Genomic DNA, 16,290 nt, shown 5'->3' with positions numbered 1-16,290 from the left:
ATAGGAATTAGGGTTATTTATTTAAATCACATCTATATGTGCAAAATGTAAAGATTCTAAGCTTGAAGGATTATTTTAACAACTAGAAGAAATAATCCTCTTTCTCTTTCCAGCAATTAGATCACTCACGTTCTGCACAGTAAATATGAAGCTACAGCTTGGTTAGATTGAAACTTACAAAACCCTACTCTGAAATGGATGAATTGGTTTGGTTTCTAGTCTTACTGCCAAGCTAACCAACCTGGTTGCTGGTAGTAGCTTCATTTTTTAATGAACAGACATGAGTAGCTGTGATCCTCATAAACAACCTGATATCTAAATAGGCATGTTTTCTGAAACTAAATAATCCATGAAGCAGCTTGCTCTGAGAATATGAAAGTAAGGAAAATAAATCTTATCTTTTTCTTTTGTTGGTTGAAGTTATCAATGATGACACCAATGAAGAGGTTTAAGGTGAAGAAGGAGCCAAAGATGATGAAGATGACGAAGTAGATGTACATATATAAGTTGTCCTCGTAGACGGGCTGGTCTTCAACCTGTAAAGCAGGGTAAGAAAATAAACATTTTTTCAAAAACTGCAAACCTGAGTTTAGACTTTTAAACTGCAGAAGCTTACCCTTCTAGAGTCTATCGCTGCATACATGATGTCCATCCAGCCTTTGAATGTTGCCTAAACAGGCAGACACACTGGGTTAGAAACGGGTTAAGTACTTAAATCAGAGGACAGAAACAACTGACTTAAAATGTTTCTCACCACTTGTAGAAGGGCCAGGTATCCAGCACCCACATTGTCAAAATTGATCTTGACATTTTTCCATCTGACTTCAGAGTAGTTTGCATTGATGAGCGCAAAACACTCAGTTTTGTTGTTGACGTCTTCTTTTTGAAAGTATTCCTCCGCTGTCTCATTGAAACAGTAGTAATACTTCCCCGCAAACAGGTTGACACCCATGATGCTGAAGATGAGCCAGAAAATGAGACACACCAGCAACACATTCATGATGGAGGGGATCGCACCCACCAAGGCGTTCACCACAACCTGTGGAGAAAAGCAAGTGAAACAGAGCCGCTGTGACTTAGCATTCACACGCTAGCAGCATGGAGATGTTCATTCACAAGAACATCAACGCACAGAGATAGAAATGCACATTCCTCCCCTCCATTAAAGCTCTGCATGGGTTTTCAGATTTTTTGGCACAAGATGGGCTCATTACGACTAAAAACTAAGGGGTGTGACAATATTTTCAGCTCATGGTTCAGCACAAAACTCGGGTAAGGGTTTGTGGTCTGCTGCGACAAATTAATACAAAGTATAATTCAAATGAAATGACTGTCTGTGACTGTATTATTCAATATCTCCAAATAAGTCATTCCTAATACGTGTTTGAATCAGTTGTAGTCTTGTTTACAGAGGGGCTCTGCAGGTAAAGAGCATTTGTAGACTTGTTTGAAGAAACATTTTCAGCTTTGTTAGTCACACTTTCTAATTTAAGCATCTTGAATTCCGATTCTTGAGTAGATCAATGACATCCTTTAATGAAATAGCTTTATTAACATTAAATGTTGCAGTTTTGACAAACTGGTGTTAATTAATTACACCTAATTGCCTCTTGTGGAATCCATTCATAGATGATGACACTGCAATCCATTTTCAGCTCTACGTCAGCACTGTTCCATTTGTAAGGCAATGTTTTATGTTACAGTATATTGTTGCACCCCAAAAACTATTTTTTTTAACTGGGTATTTAAAAATTGTATCCAGTAGAAATATATACCTCTGATCCAGCCAAGTTCTGTTGCTGCACTGAAGCAGTGTGCAGATAATGGAGGACAGAAATTTCTGAGCTTAAAGGAGATGCCAAAAATGTGCATTTCTTAACACAGAAGTGCCATGGCAACAAAAAGCCAAATAAACTAAAACAACAAACTGCACAAATCAGGCACGGTAGGCTATGTCTTCTTATTTTAGTGATCTGCCAAATAGTATAAAGACAAAGCATCAATATGATATGCTAATATAACTACTGCAAAATAGTGATCATGAAAATCATGGTTATGACATTCACTTAGGAGTGATGAGTAAGGATGGCGAGGGGGAAAGGGGGGTATGCAACCAGAAGTTTGTCGTTCTTCCAGTGTGACAATGCCAAAGCCAAACTGTGATAGGACCAGGACACTAAAGGCAGAGCGACAGTCAGAGGATGCTGAGCTTAGACACTGACAAAATTTGTTTTTCTGCCCAGCAACAACTAGAGGCTGATCAAAACCCATCACACACTCAGAAAATGATCACAGAACCCAATGAAGAAAGTACTTCTATCTCAGGCTGAACTCAGTGAACTACAGGGCTCATATGAGATCAAAATTAACTGACACTAAAACTGTAAACACATTTACAGACATTAATTCAGTTTGCCATACTTCCAATTGCTTAAATGGTCTACAGTGATCACGAATGCCTTTATCATTTTGTCAATCAGTGTACAGCTGTGAGCTCTGTAGGCTCTTAATAAGGTATGACTTTGCTTGCATAACCTGCAGTCTACATTAACCCTCTCCTATGATTCAGTATAAACACATTTTTGTGTGATGGCTCATACAAACCTCTAGTTGTTCTCTCAGCTGGTATTAAATGCCCCAAACCTGAATATTTATTAGAACGTGTTGCATCATTCTCCCTGTTGTGGTTTTGTACTTCATAAAGCATTGGGTAGATTTTTAGCTGTTTTTTTATATATATTAAGTCACTACAAATTGCTTCATCATAGCACTACATTTATCAAATATGAAATGAAAAATATGATAAATCAAATCAGATGTATTTTGACCATCTGAGATGATCAGCATCCATGCAGAAAAGCTTCTCACTCATAAAAGCTTTCACCTACTTAGGTCTCTAAGGGCTATTTTCAAATTTGCTGTGTTGCCATTTCTAGCATGCGTTGCTGCTTTTCTTTTATTTGCATGCAGAAGGACCAGCTGCCTGGTTTCTTGGGTCTTACCCTCATCCCTTCAAAACGTGACAGGGCCCTGAGGGGTCTCAAGGCCCTCAGTGTCCTGAGTGATTTAATCGGGCCTAGATCGGAGAAGCCCAACGCATTAGCTATAAGGCTGACTATAGACACCTACACAGATAGGGACAGAAGGAGAGGAAAGAGACAGAGGCAATGGAAGAGAGGACCCACATAGTTAGAGGGGATATAAAGAGAAGGGTGGGTCCTGTATACGTGCTAAAGGGTTATATACAGATATATATAAGTACAAGAAGACTCCTATAAGTGTACGTAGATCTAGATAACATACGGTTAAACAGGGGTGATTACATAAGACATAAGTTAAAAAGTGCATATGAGACAAGTTTTCTCTTTCTTTTTTGTGTTTGTTTGCTTCTGTTTGTGTTTGGTTTAGTTTGGCAAGCCAGTCTGGCGTGAAAACCAGCTTAACAGCACAGTGAGCACACCTGGAAAGAAACTTGTGGTTGACACAGTGAGAGGGAGAGAAGATAAAGAGTCAAACAAAGGGAAAAAATTAGAGGAGAGATGTATTCACAAACACTAAATCAATGTGACACAATAATATACACACAGTACACAGTACAAAACAGTACAGTTTCCACACCAGAGAGCATCGCACTTAAAGAGGGGAGAGAAAAACGCAGAAGGTTGAGGACAACTTTCAGGGTTAGAAGAGAGAGGATAACCTGTGAAAGTAGGAGTCCCAACACAGCACATAAACCTTACCCTGCACCCTCACACAACGACCCCTCAGGCCCTGTCGACTGCTGCACAATGTCTCTCTTAACTTAAAGAGAGACACAGTTAGAGGCACCTGCTGTGAGAGAGAGGACAGGTCCATATTAGGGAAAGATTTGACATGGAAAGGTTAACACATACTCCGATTTATGCAGATTTATTGTTTACTCTTGGAGCATCTGTCAGGGGATTGATAAGCACCCAATATCCTGGAGATGTGCACTCGTCTGTCCTCGATCACAAGCTACATCCTTAAATGAGGCTCCGAACAAAGAAAATTGGTGAAATTAGAATAGTTTTTCTCTGCTTCAGAAGATAGAAGCCATCTCACACAAGTATGAAGCAAATTATTTTAAGTAGAAGAAAATATTTCCCCTCTACAGACTTTTCTAGTTGTTTTCTTCCTTCTCTCTTCTCTTCTTTTATTAAAATATAGTACTACAGAGAGAGAGAGTATACAGCCCAACAAAGCTGGGGCTGAGCTCTCACCCAAACAGACTTAGTACCTTGGCTCTGCCTCCCCTGTCCCGTTTCTAACATCTCTCTTCTTGCTGTTATTCTCTTTTTTTTTCTCTTCGCATTATGTGTGTATGAGAGGTGGTGAGAGCTAGTAGTTCCAGGATCCTGGAGCTACCTGTTAACCTTCCCTGAGGTATCGTGGGCCTATGACTGGTTAAGGGAGGTGCCAACCTGATAACCCTGTTGATGTGTTGGCACTTGCTTCTCATCTAGTTCCATGATCAGGATGTGGGGGACCATTAGGGGCCAAATGGTAGGGCAGGTAGGAGGAAAGGTTCCTCGCTGAGCTCTTATCCTTTTCATTACAGAACAAATATCGTGTGCTTAATTCAAAGTGACCAGGCATTTACTATTACCTGTTCTCTTCCAAGTATGGCCACTACTTGTGCTGAAAAATCAAGAAGGTTTAAAGATACTCAAAGGAGTTGGCTGTCCATTTTTATTCATTAAAGAGGGGGTATTATGCCAATTTTTTAGGCTTCATATTTTCCCTCTGATAGCTTTGAAGTAGCTTTGCATTATTTAGAGCTCAAAAAGTTCTTAACTTATCTCAGACTGGTGTCTTTGAAACCTCTCATGTCGGCCTCTATCTGAAACACTTAATTTCAGTTACTGTCTCTTTAAGGCCCCCCCAGCATTCAAGAACCCAACATTCTGGAAGCCTTCTTCACTGTTGCAATACAACAAAGTTGTGTTTCTCAAGCCTAGCGTCGCTAGACCTATTAAGTTTAGTTCATTTTCTTTTCCAAGGAACATTAGCAACGGCCCCACGCAGAAGTTCCTCTGAAAGCTGTTGGACAGACCTACAACCAATCAGAGCAACACAGTGTGTGACAGCGCAGAGCAGTAGTCCAGCAGGCTAGTTGGTAAATTAAACTTTTAAAAAATCCTTTTGGAAGATCATCAAACATCTTTTTCTTTCATTCTTTTTTTATACAAATGAATGCTGTAAGTGCAGTTGTTTGCTCGCATTTTAACTAAAATAAATGAACCAGTTTGTTTAAATGGATGCAACAGCGGATTCAACAGACCTCCCCGCAGTGGAAGCTGCAATCTTGGTTGTTTGTGAAAAAGGTAAAGCAGCACTTTTGTGTTGTCATGTTATACAACCTGCCCCATTTAAAATCAACGGATTGTGATTATGTAACCATTATATAATATTATGATTGAATTATGGTATATCTGATATTGGCAGGAAATGGTTAAGAATAACAGCACTTCCAGAAAAAATCTGCTGCAAACAAAAATGCATATAAGCTGGCTGTTGGATCTGGTGATGCCAGGTTAGTGTTTCTCTTATTTTAAAAAATGCCCTTTTAAGGAGATTCCTCAAATGGTGATCTTGCTGAATTTTTGTCTTTTTGAACAAGCTGTCCGGAGAAGCCTACAGTCTCACATGATCATTATTCCAACATATGTTTGATATGAAACAGAACAATACTACCTCTTTAAGTACATTTAAGGGTTACCCTGTTTTTCCACAAAGCAGATAGAACATGATTTTCCAATAAATACCACAGTCACTATCAATTATGAAAACAGCTCGCACAATCAGTTAGCTGAAAAAGTTGACCTCTGTTATCACTTGGTTCCTTTTAAGCTCCACCCTCTCTTGATTTTCTGTGCAACATGGGCCCAGTTGTTAATGGAAATGTGCCTCTTAGATTGCTATCAATACTTTTGAGAAATGTAAAAATGTTTGCATACATCAAACCATCCAAAAATATTTTTTAATAAATATTTTAATGTTAACCTTACAGCTTCTGGACTTTATTTTATTACCAATTGTTGCTTCTGAATGTGCATTTTTTTGCTGTCATTCAAATGTCACTGTAATACTGTTGATCCTATCCAAAAAGCATCTTATCTAGACTGAGCTGTGATTTTGTGAAATTGCAGGATGTCCTCGTTAATGCATTATGTCCCGGTGAGCTTTGTTAAACACCCACATGCTTGTGGTCTTATGGGAAACTGCAGCATCTGGCAGGCAACACATAGAAGGAACTATACTATCCCAAATACCACAAGTGTAGATAGTGGCACAAACCCAAAGACAAGTCCAGAAAACCAAAGATAGACTATATACATTAGTGCACACTGTTAATATTAAATCACAGACAGATTGGCACCACCAGTCAAGGACAGTGTAAAGTTTGTGGTTGAGGGATAATGGACGACTTACAAACCCACACCTGACTCAGCACAACATAAAACATATTACTAAATACAATTTAGGCATTAGGGACAACAGGAATAAATGTGAGTTCTGAGATTTATTTTAGTATTTAGAGAAAATGTCTGAATTAGGAGCAAAAGTCAGTTTTTAAGTATGTCAATTGCACAGGGAGATTGTATGTCAAAAATGTGGGCAATATTTAGGGCATAATAGTGCATGATGGCTCAGGACTTTGTAAGTAACCATAACTTATTTACTACTTTTTCTGCTGTCATTATATATACAGTAGACACAATTATTTGCTCTCCAAATTAAGGACAACACAACAAAATAGCAGAAATATAAAAAGGTCAATTATACTGTAAATTAAGTGTTTGTAACCTTTTCACTGATTCAGACTTTTCTTCAAGAATTCTGAGATAAATCTCTGAACTTTTTCATTTACATGATCCTAACGACGCCTTTCAGTTTCTAGAAAACTTCATGAAAAGCAGTCAGTATGTCAGTCACGGTTAAGAACATTAATTCAGCCACTGTGCCATCAAAAAGAACTCTCTTCTTAACGGATATACCCTTGGCTTGCAGTAACATTATTTTTTGCTGTATTATGTTCCACTTTTTAACTTCCTGTTTGGACAGGAAATACATCACATTGCAGGTACAGCCAGACTGAACAAAGCAAGACTTGTTATAGTTTAGTTTCACACATCAGTGATGAGATATGTCTGATTTTGTACATAATGATGGGCCATGATTTCTCTCCTGTTACAAGTAAAAGCTCCATCTGTTACAACTGCTTGCCTTTCTCTTACGGTGTGTAATGACTTACACATTCAGTTGTCTGTAATTTTCCTCGCTTGCCATGTTCAGTCTGTATTTTACCGAAGTAAGGACCCAATGTTATTGGGCCTTTGTGCGAACCATGCAATGTCTTTTTTTAATTCAGAGCTATAAATAACATTCAAGGGATAAACACATCATGCACAAATGACTGAAAAAAACAACCCATATGTGTCATAGTAAGCATCAGGGAAATAAACACTGAATGACTCAGCAGTCCAGAGGGACAGGAGCTCTTCAACATATCAGGGTTTATAGATATTTACTGTGTCAGTGTTGAACAGTAAATATGAAAATCACAGGGAACACTTTAAGGAAACACAGACCATATCAATTCACCAGCAAATTATAATAAAGTTTTGGATTATGTATTGTAGTTTTGCTTTCGCTGTTCCAACTCAGTCAAAGACCCAGTTTCTCCACTATACTGACTCCACACCGCATAAAGTTGATGTGGTATGAATGTGGTCTAAAGTCTGCAGAAGAACCTCTTTATCACACAGAAAATACAGAAACCTGTCTCTTAAGGTATGACCCATTAACACTTAGTTAAGTGAGATCAGTGTACATTACTGCCTGATAAATACTAAAAATTAAGGAGTCAGTACCTTAGTTCTTCTAAGAGGATGTATGTGCTAAACTATTAGGAATGGCAAACAAGTTTAAACCTCACCACTAAAATGATCTCTTAGTCTAAAGTAGTAAAGCAAGTTCTGAGAATTATTGTATGTTGTCTTCTTTAACCTTTTTGGTGAGTATGTGTAACACATATGTACCCAAAGTGCTGAATTTTGACACATTAAAAAGAATGTTTTGGACTCTTAAAACAGTCATGTCCAGGCCTGTTAAATGGTTTGGTTAATGTAGCGTTTGGTGAATTCATTTACATTGACAACTGTTTTACACCATCAAAAAGTGAGATATTGGTATGTAAATGTACTTACATCCACAATAAAGAAGTCCAACCAACACCAGGCATTAGTGAAGTACTTGACAAAGCCGTAAGCCACCCATTTCAGCAGCATCTCAAGGATGAAGATGTAAGTGAAAACTCGATCAGCATACTCCAGAATGATTTTGACGGTCTTCCTCTGTTCAATGTACACATCCTCAAAGGCCTGGAGCAAAACAGAAAGTTCATTATGTGGACAATAGCTCAAATCATCTCTTTCAGTAATCCCCATTGATGAATTAAAATGTTGTTGCAGCAAATTACTAAACAGGCACACCTTGCAGTGTCTGTGAGATATTTTAATTCTACAAAAACATGCATTGATATTGGAATGACATCCTCATCATACAGTAATTATTTCTGCCGGGATGCTTTTGAATTTCAGAATAACATTCTTACTTAAATGTGTTCAACTTTTCTGAGAGCACTAATGCTTCTTCCCTTTTAAATCTTCCTCATGTGACCTACACATGAACCAAAACTCTGGAACTCACAGCTTCTTGATATTAAAATAGCAACCTCTATGTGTGTGAGTCTGTGTGTATGTGTTATGGGTGGGGCTTTGTTGCCTTTATTTGTATAGGAAAGCTTAAGAGAGACTGGAAATCATGCCTGGACCAGGAATCAATTCCATGACCAGTCAACAGTACTGCAGCACTTGCACAGAGGGAATCCACTCCACCAACTGAGCTAAACCAGCACCCAGCTCTCTCTATGTTTTAAAACAGAAACTCAGTACCTATCTTTTTAATCTGGCTTTTAATTCAGAGTTATTTTATGGTTGTGTTTAAATGTTATATTATTGATATGGCAGTTGTGTATTCATTTTTGTTGAACTTTCACTGTTTTAATTGATTAACTGACTTCTACTTATTTTACTGTTTTTTAGTATATTGTTTTTTACTATTTATATTATTTTATTCCATTTTCATTATTTTATGACTGTTTTCTCTCTTGTTTGAGTCTTCAGTTATCTTAACTTTTGCTGTCAAATTATTTTATTTTCCATCTGTTGTGACACACTTTTGGCTGCATGCTGTCTTTAAGAAAAGCTGCTTTATAAATAAAGTTGAGTTTAGTTCAGTTAATAATTTCCTCAGTTCTACCCTTTTTTATTGGCTGTATTCGTTCTTCAGCACATAAGTGTGCTGGCCTCAGGCCTTCCCCCCTCCACAAAGCTGCAAACCTAAGCTGGATTCTACCGGTGGAAAGGTTGGTGCAATACAGCACATTGCTATCCATGAGCAACAATCATATCAAGAGCGGTTGCAAAACAAAAGCAAGACATGAATTAACACCTATACGATGCTACAGAATGAGTATAGCTACTTCTAAATACTGTTCGCTATGTGAGTTAAATCAAGTGGGGACATTCCTACATATCATGTGTCCACCTGTCCAAAAGTTATAGATACAAATGACAGAACTTCTAACTAAAAAGCTATAAAAACTGATCACTTATGTTGTCATTTTGTTCTCTTATGCATTGTCATCATCACAACTGTGACTGTATGAATTGTACTGACAGAATATTGGACAATGTATACCTGCAAAATCAGTCAAAAATGAATAAAAAGTTAAAAGAGACATGAATTTGTGTCACTATTTGTGTATTTCCTTCTGAGAATCACTGTCTCTGAATCTTTGTTCTAACCCGTGTTCACATGTCATCTTTTACATTAATCATATCAGTAAAGAACTGAGACACTTTGGTCTATACAAAAGTTGAAACAGCCAAACTTGTGTGTGAACATGTGTTTTTTGGTCTTACCAGGGCTCCGCTGCTGAGCAGGATCATGAAAATGATGAGGGTCTCAAACCAGTTGTGTTCTACAATCAAGTAGCAGGTCTTTCTCAAGAACCACCAGTGTTTCCCCCATCCGTGAGTGATGGGAACATCGCAGCACTTGTATTTGGCAATACACTCTGCATGATAATTAAAAACACATTTACTGTTGTACAGAGGAGAGAGAGATGTATAATACCATCACAAATTTACTAAGTATTATGTCCAGTGTTAATTAACTACCCCTGTCTGTTTGGTGTTATAATGTATTTGGAAGTTAGTGATTAAACACCACCTACCATCTGTCCAGCAGGCATCAGGGTCAACGTACTCCTCCACTACCTCCACCACGGCAACTTCCTCCACATCAGGTTTGATGTCTATTGTGCTGCCCTCAGACGAACTGGTGTCATCCAGCTAGGACAAACAGAACACCAGAGAGAGATGAGCTCAACCTCTGACTTTCTCTCTGAACTTCACAGGCTCAGCAGTGGGAAGCTGGGGGCAGGTAGAAACGGCACAGCACCAGTATAGCCATTACATGAATTCCCCTCTGGGTTTATATGCATGACATGATTTATTACTGGAGGTAACATGTTGTAGCCATGTAGAGTGGCTAGATCTCCCTCTGGCACCTCCTACTCTGCAGTGTTAGTAGTTGACAGGGAAGTCATTAAATTTCCCCAGTGATTAATTGCACTGGTAATCCCGGTTATGGTTATGTATGTATACATACAAATTATTTGATTATGAAGAGTTTGTTAGTAATTAAGGAATGAGCGAATGATGGTAGAAATTAAGTAAATGAGAGAGTTGGAAAAACAAATCATAATGATATCTGCTGTGGTAACAAAAAAAAAAGTTGAAAAATGTTTAAAGTTATATTTTTAATACTCATCATTGTTTCACAAACTTGTTAAATCAAGATTTCTTCCTGAGACCTTGTTATTAATTTTACTAATAGAAGTACCAATATTTCTTAATGAGGGAGGTCATGAAGGAATTAAAAATGGAAATGACTGTTATAAAAATAATATAACTTCAGATGATATTATTTGTATTATCCCAATTGGTCTGGTAACTATTGTTGGTGTTGGAATAATCCCTTTTATCAAGAACATCAGAAGAACATTATGATTATTATTCTCATTACTCTTCGAGTGAAGTCACAAAGGTGAAAAAATAAAAACAGCAGCCATTTTTATTTATTGAGATGCTAATGTCTTGAGTTTTCTGGTCTTTTATCACTACACCACCCAAGTTGCACATTACTATGCATGCAGGTTACCCCTCCCCCCCTCTTTTTTGCCTGCTTTGATTATGTCTGATTATTTTTGTGCTTTTTGTCTTATCTTCCATCCCCATCCTCTGTGCTATCTCAAGCTTTTCTTGGTATCGCATTTGAACAAGAATATAAAAAACAATACAAAATTCAGTGTCTTGTTGAAGCTCGCCTATACCAATAAATCATGCCATGTCTTAACAATGGTTCAAGGTGAGGCAGGGAAAACGAACTAAACACGCATTTAACTATAAAGACACACACTCGCGCACACATGCAGAAACACTCAGCCAATTCAATTCACTCGAGAATGATACTGCATTTTACAATCTTAAGTCGTCAGCAAAGGCTGCATTCACATTCCTCTCTGTTCCTTTTCTTCCCTCTTTCTTTCAACCGAACAGCCGAATGGATTCCTGCCTCTCTGATTGGCTGTCAGCAGCTCTGTCTGTGTCTCCTCCCTGCAGTGTTCCCTGTGGCTGGCTGTGGTGCAGGGAGGATTGGTGTGTGGTTGGTGGAGGAAGCCCAGTGGAAAAATGGACCTGGTGCAGGTCCTGAAGTGATGCTGCTGCATTATCTCCTCTCTTCCTGCTACAAACCAGGTCAAGGTGACCCATGAATCATACTTCCCTACAAGCTTTGGGCCTGTCTTATCCTTCTCACACATTAGCACTATACAGTAGACGGCATGTTTCTCTGTCGCCCGGTCAGGACCGCCTTTCTATCCGTCCCTCTTGAGTCAGCACTCAGGCTCATTGTTACAGCTCTTGTGTCTAAATGGATGTTCTAAAATGTCAAATAAACTCAATGTCTTCAGCGCTACAGCTCAGGCATGCTCTGCTTAATGGATCTAAAAATGCTGCATGGGCACAAACAAGCACACATTCACACACGTGCATACAGACTCATTACATCACCTTATATCATATGATGATCATCTTTTTGGGAAACACAGCTGGATCGTGGCATTTTTTTTGAGTATGTTAAAATCCAAAATTAAAAGGTGCAATATATGAGGCTAGGCTTTAAAAACAACCAAATATTTTGCATTTGTCCAAGTTCTCCAAAACACAACCCATTATATTCCTCCATCACGCAATCATTTACTCACACTATCATCATCACACCCTAAAATAAGGCTGATTAACATCTCTCCATTATCCTCACACTCTTACTCACATCTTTACTGTTCTCCACATCCGATTCACTGCTGAAATCTTCTGTGTTGAGGTTTTCAAAGTCTGACTCGCCAACAGCAATGGGAACACACACAGTGAGGTTGGGGTTGTGGATGAAGGACATGTAGTCTTCATCAATCATATACTTTCCCACACTGCTCCCAATGCCGCTGGTTGTTCCATTGCCATTTTTAGCATAGTCCAGTTCACGGTTGATGTCCACGGTGTGGTTTGCGATGCAGTTGAGCTTCTTCTCGTACATCTCGTCCAAGGGCTTCTGTTCGTCTTCTATGGGCTGTGTTACAGTGACAAAAAGAACCAACCAAACACAAGTACACGATGACAAAATGGTAAGATTAACACTTACATTCACACAGAAACAGTTACAGTTCAAGGTTTCAGACAACCAAGAATTTTTCAAGCATACAAATGTGGAATCATATGATACCTTCTTAAGGACTGTGGCTACAAATACCCTCATGTTCGACTTGAACCAGGCAATTCCCAACTTAATCCGGGCAACCGCCAGCTGGAGGTTGTTGGGCTCCCCATCATCATCCGTGGCAGCGAGGTTGTCTGCACTGAAGGAGCTCAGCAGCAAGGCAAGGAACAGATTCAGCACCTGACAAGAAACACCACAAAAGCATTAAACAGATGGTCCACAAGCGGTGAAACAACAACAACAACAACAGGCTACTACTGACTTCTAAGAGCATCTACAATATAATCTATGTCTCGTCTTACCACCAGGTTTCCAATGACCATGACCATCATGAAGACGATGAGGCACATGCTCTGCCCGGCCACCTCCATACAGTCCCACATGGTCTCAATCCACTCCCCACACAACACTCTGAATACGATGAGGAAGGAGTGGAAGAAGTCGTGCATGTGCCAGCGAGGCAGCTCACAGTCCTGGGCGATCTTACACACGCAGTCTTTGTAGCTTTTGCCGAACAGTTGCATGCCCACCACGGCAAAGATGAAGACGATGATGGCCAGCACAAGAGTCAGATTACCCAGCGCTCCGACTGAGTTACCGATGATCTTGATCAGCATGTTGAGGGTGGGCCATGATTTGGCTAGTTTGAACACTCTTAGCTACAAGAGAAATGAGAAACTGGATTACCTTACTGTTAAATCAATACACAAAGTCTTAAAGGCATTATCTTATCCTTGATTTTGAGATTTATAGAGAAAGTTGCACTTTCATACGGACACAAAAACTTCTCTGTGTGACAGAACATTAACAATTTTCTAATCAGCCTCACATCCGTACATGAGGGCCAACGGTGGTGAAAATGGAGTTGAACAAATGTGGAAAACCTCCGTTCAACATACCAATCGGAATGACCTGAGCACTGACAGACCCTCCACATCAGCCAGTCCCAGCTCAACTAAACTCAGGGTCACAATGAAACCATCAAAGCAGTTCCAGCCTTCCTGGAAGTAATAGTAGGGATCCATGGCGATCAGCTTGGCAAACATCTCACCAGCAAAGATACCTGTGAAAACCTGAAAAAAGAACATTCCACAAAGTTTAGTTTTTAGTTTGTTTGTGTTGCTTTTGTAAATTACTGACACATGCACATCTGATTAATCTTATGAGCTGGCTTTAAGCACCATAGAGGCATTTTTATAAAAAAAAACAAGATGGCTGCCATTGATGTTTCAAAATAGACCATTACACAAGTATTACAGGACTGCAGTGTTATTCAAGTGGTGTTGTAGAACTTTCTCTATCGACACTGATCATGTGACTGCTTGTGAACTTTTATGTGGAGCAGCTGGACAACCATTGCACTTACCCTAATAAGGGCCCTAATGGCTGAAACGTGGGCATGTTGTAACATGTCTATGTGTGAACATAATTCTGTAGCCCTGAAAAATGAAAGCTTTTAATTAAGTAAGTATATATTTGGATCCCAGCACTGAGGAGCACCAGGAGGGCACCTTTTCTCACACCTTTTCCACTCTGTGTAGCACTCCATGCATCGGCTCCTTTTTGATTATGTTCAAGTATGTTTAAATTTATAATAGATGTTAGAGTTTTTTGTGACCAGCGTCTTGCAGGGATTGTTCCTTTTATGCCTGTGTCGAGCTCAACAATAACAAATAAAAGTAGTTTTTAAGGTTTAAGAGTTTGTTATTACTGAAGACATTTCTACACTTAGGGGGAATAAACAATTTTTTTGTCTGAGGAAAGGTTCTCTCAAATTGGAACATCTCTCTTCAACGCCACATATGACGTACATGGTAACGAGCAGATATTAGCAGTCACTGTGTTGGCGTTTAAATGTTTGATCTTCTAGCACTATGGGCCACTGTAAATGTCAATCACAATCTAAGACAAGGCTTTTAAAAAAAACATGACTATAGTTTGTTTCATGAGACTGTGACTAAATTAAATTTGAGTAAGAAGGCCACTAAAATGTCCCCTCTTTCTCATCTATCCATCTTTGGAAATACAAATCTATGACAAATGCCCTTAAATAGAAAAAAAAAAGTACATTTTGACAAAGCTGTGTTTTTTTCCTTACTCTCGAAATCTTGAGTGCTGAATGAAAAGCTGACTTGCTTACTTCATGTGGTACTGATTAAAAATGGATCAGGATCTGCTCAGAGTGAACACTCTTCTGACAGGACAAGGTCATAGAGCATAGAGTGTCCATGTTTCAGCAGAGCTCATAAGGGGCTCTAGTATTCTGAGCTTTTTCCACCCAACAGCTTATCTTGTGCCCAATCAGTGCTGCAGAGAACACCCAATGATTCATGCTGCACCATCCATCAGGCTGATTCCTCCAACTTCAGTTCCTGTTTTATTCCTGACAAGATGCCAATCCCTATGACCTCATTTCCTGTCTTAACATTAGTTCTGTGCCAACAGAGCTGCCCTCAGACAGCTGTGCTCGGCTGATACCTGACGACTAGGGCAGAGCACTGACAAATCAAAAATGTCTGCTGCACATTTTGTTAATATCTATTCAACCTAACCAGTCCTGGAGAGATCAAACTGTATCACTATGATGGCAAATGTGTGTGTGTCTGCACGTGTGTGTTTAAGAGGGAGAGAGAGAAGTTAGTCATAGTCCAGTAGAGTGGAGGTAAGCAGGATGCAGCGGAAGCAGAAGAGTGACCTGAGTGGGGGAGTTTGGGGAGCAGGCTGGCCGGCGGCATTAAAATGGAACTAAATTTTTAATGAGACCCCATCAGAGTCCTATATTCACTTTCACTGTGTGTATTCTTAAGTGCAAATACCAAATGATGCATTGATGTATCGGTTTGAGGTTATGTAGCTGGGGCAAACTGAACTTGGAAAGCTTTTGTGGAGATAATGTAGCTTATGCAGACATAAAATAGTTACACAGATAAAGGGCAGTGATATAAGAGAGGCCAGAAGAACAGTATTTTCTCACCAGGTTACCAGTCGCCAGTACTTCCTGAAATCTATCAGTCATGGGGTAGTGCTCCATGGCCATGAAGAGGGTGTTAAGGACGATGCAGATTGTAATAGCCAGGTCGACAAACGGGTCCATGACAATCAAATAGACTATGTGTTTGATCTTCAGCCAAATGGGACAACACTCCCAAATGAGGATCATGTTGGAAAACTTGTACCAGCAGGGAGGACACTTTCTCTGAGACTCCTCCAACTCTGCAGGGAGTAATGAAGAAAACAGAAAACCAAGAGGGGTAAGAGCAACAACACAGCTACACTTGGGTCCCTAAAGTTACACAAGCATGACACCAATTTAAAATCTTACGGTGTCTACCATTTACTTTTTGACTAGTAAGAGACAACACG

The 16,290-nt window shown here is 39.3% G+C and overlaps 1 protein-coding gene and 1 long non-coding RNA gene across 2 annotated transcripts in view; one reads left to right on the top strand and one right to left on the bottom strand.

The window, feature by feature from the left end:
* scn8ab (sodium channel, voltage gated, type VIII, alpha subunit b) overlaps window positions 1–16,290 on the bottom strand; it is a 56,337-nt gene that overhangs the window by 6,748 nt on the left and 33,299 nt on the right. The window contains exons 14-25 of the mRNA XM_034692370.1: window positions 15,902–16,140; window positions 13,827–14,000; window positions 13,230–13,586; window positions 12,934–13,107; window positions 12,487–12,780; window positions 10,325–10,442; window positions 10,011–10,165; window positions 8,232–8,405; window positions 3,003–3,125; window positions 755–1,039; window positions 617–670; window positions 399–536 (exon numbers count right to left, since the gene is read on the bottom strand). Of these exons, the coding sequence (XP_034548261.1) occupies window positions 399–536; window positions 617–670; window positions 755–1,039; window positions 3,003–3,125; window positions 8,232–8,405; window positions 10,011–10,165; window positions 10,325–10,442; window positions 12,487–12,780; window positions 12,934–13,107; window positions 13,230–13,586; window positions 13,827–14,000; window positions 15,902–16,140 (2,285 nt within the window). The remainder of the gene's footprint in view (window positions 1–398; window positions 537–616; window positions 671–754; window positions 1,040–3,002; window positions 3,126–8,231; window positions 8,406–10,010; window positions 10,166–10,324; window positions 10,443–12,486; window positions 12,781–12,933; window positions 13,108–13,229; window positions 13,587–13,826; window positions 14,001–15,901; window positions 16,141–16,290) is intronic.
* Window positions 1,921–12,121, top strand: LOC117819138. The gene is made up of 4 exons (XR_004632465.1): window positions 1,921–1,945; window positions 10,014–10,121; window positions 10,339–10,533; window positions 11,712–12,121. It is a non-coding gene; the product is annotated as an uncharacterized LOC117819138 (long non-coding RNA).

Source organism: Notolabrus celidotus, chromosome 1, assembly GCF_009762535.1.
Source record: "Notolabrus celidotus isolate fNotCel1 chromosome 1, fNotCel1.pri, whole genome shotgun sequence".
NCBI classification, from domain to species: domain Eukaryota; kingdom Metazoa; phylum Chordata; class Actinopteri; order Labriformes; family Labridae; genus Notolabrus; species Notolabrus celidotus.
Note: the sequence above shows the minus strand (reverse complement) of the source record. Positions and strands in the feature narration are given on the sequence as shown.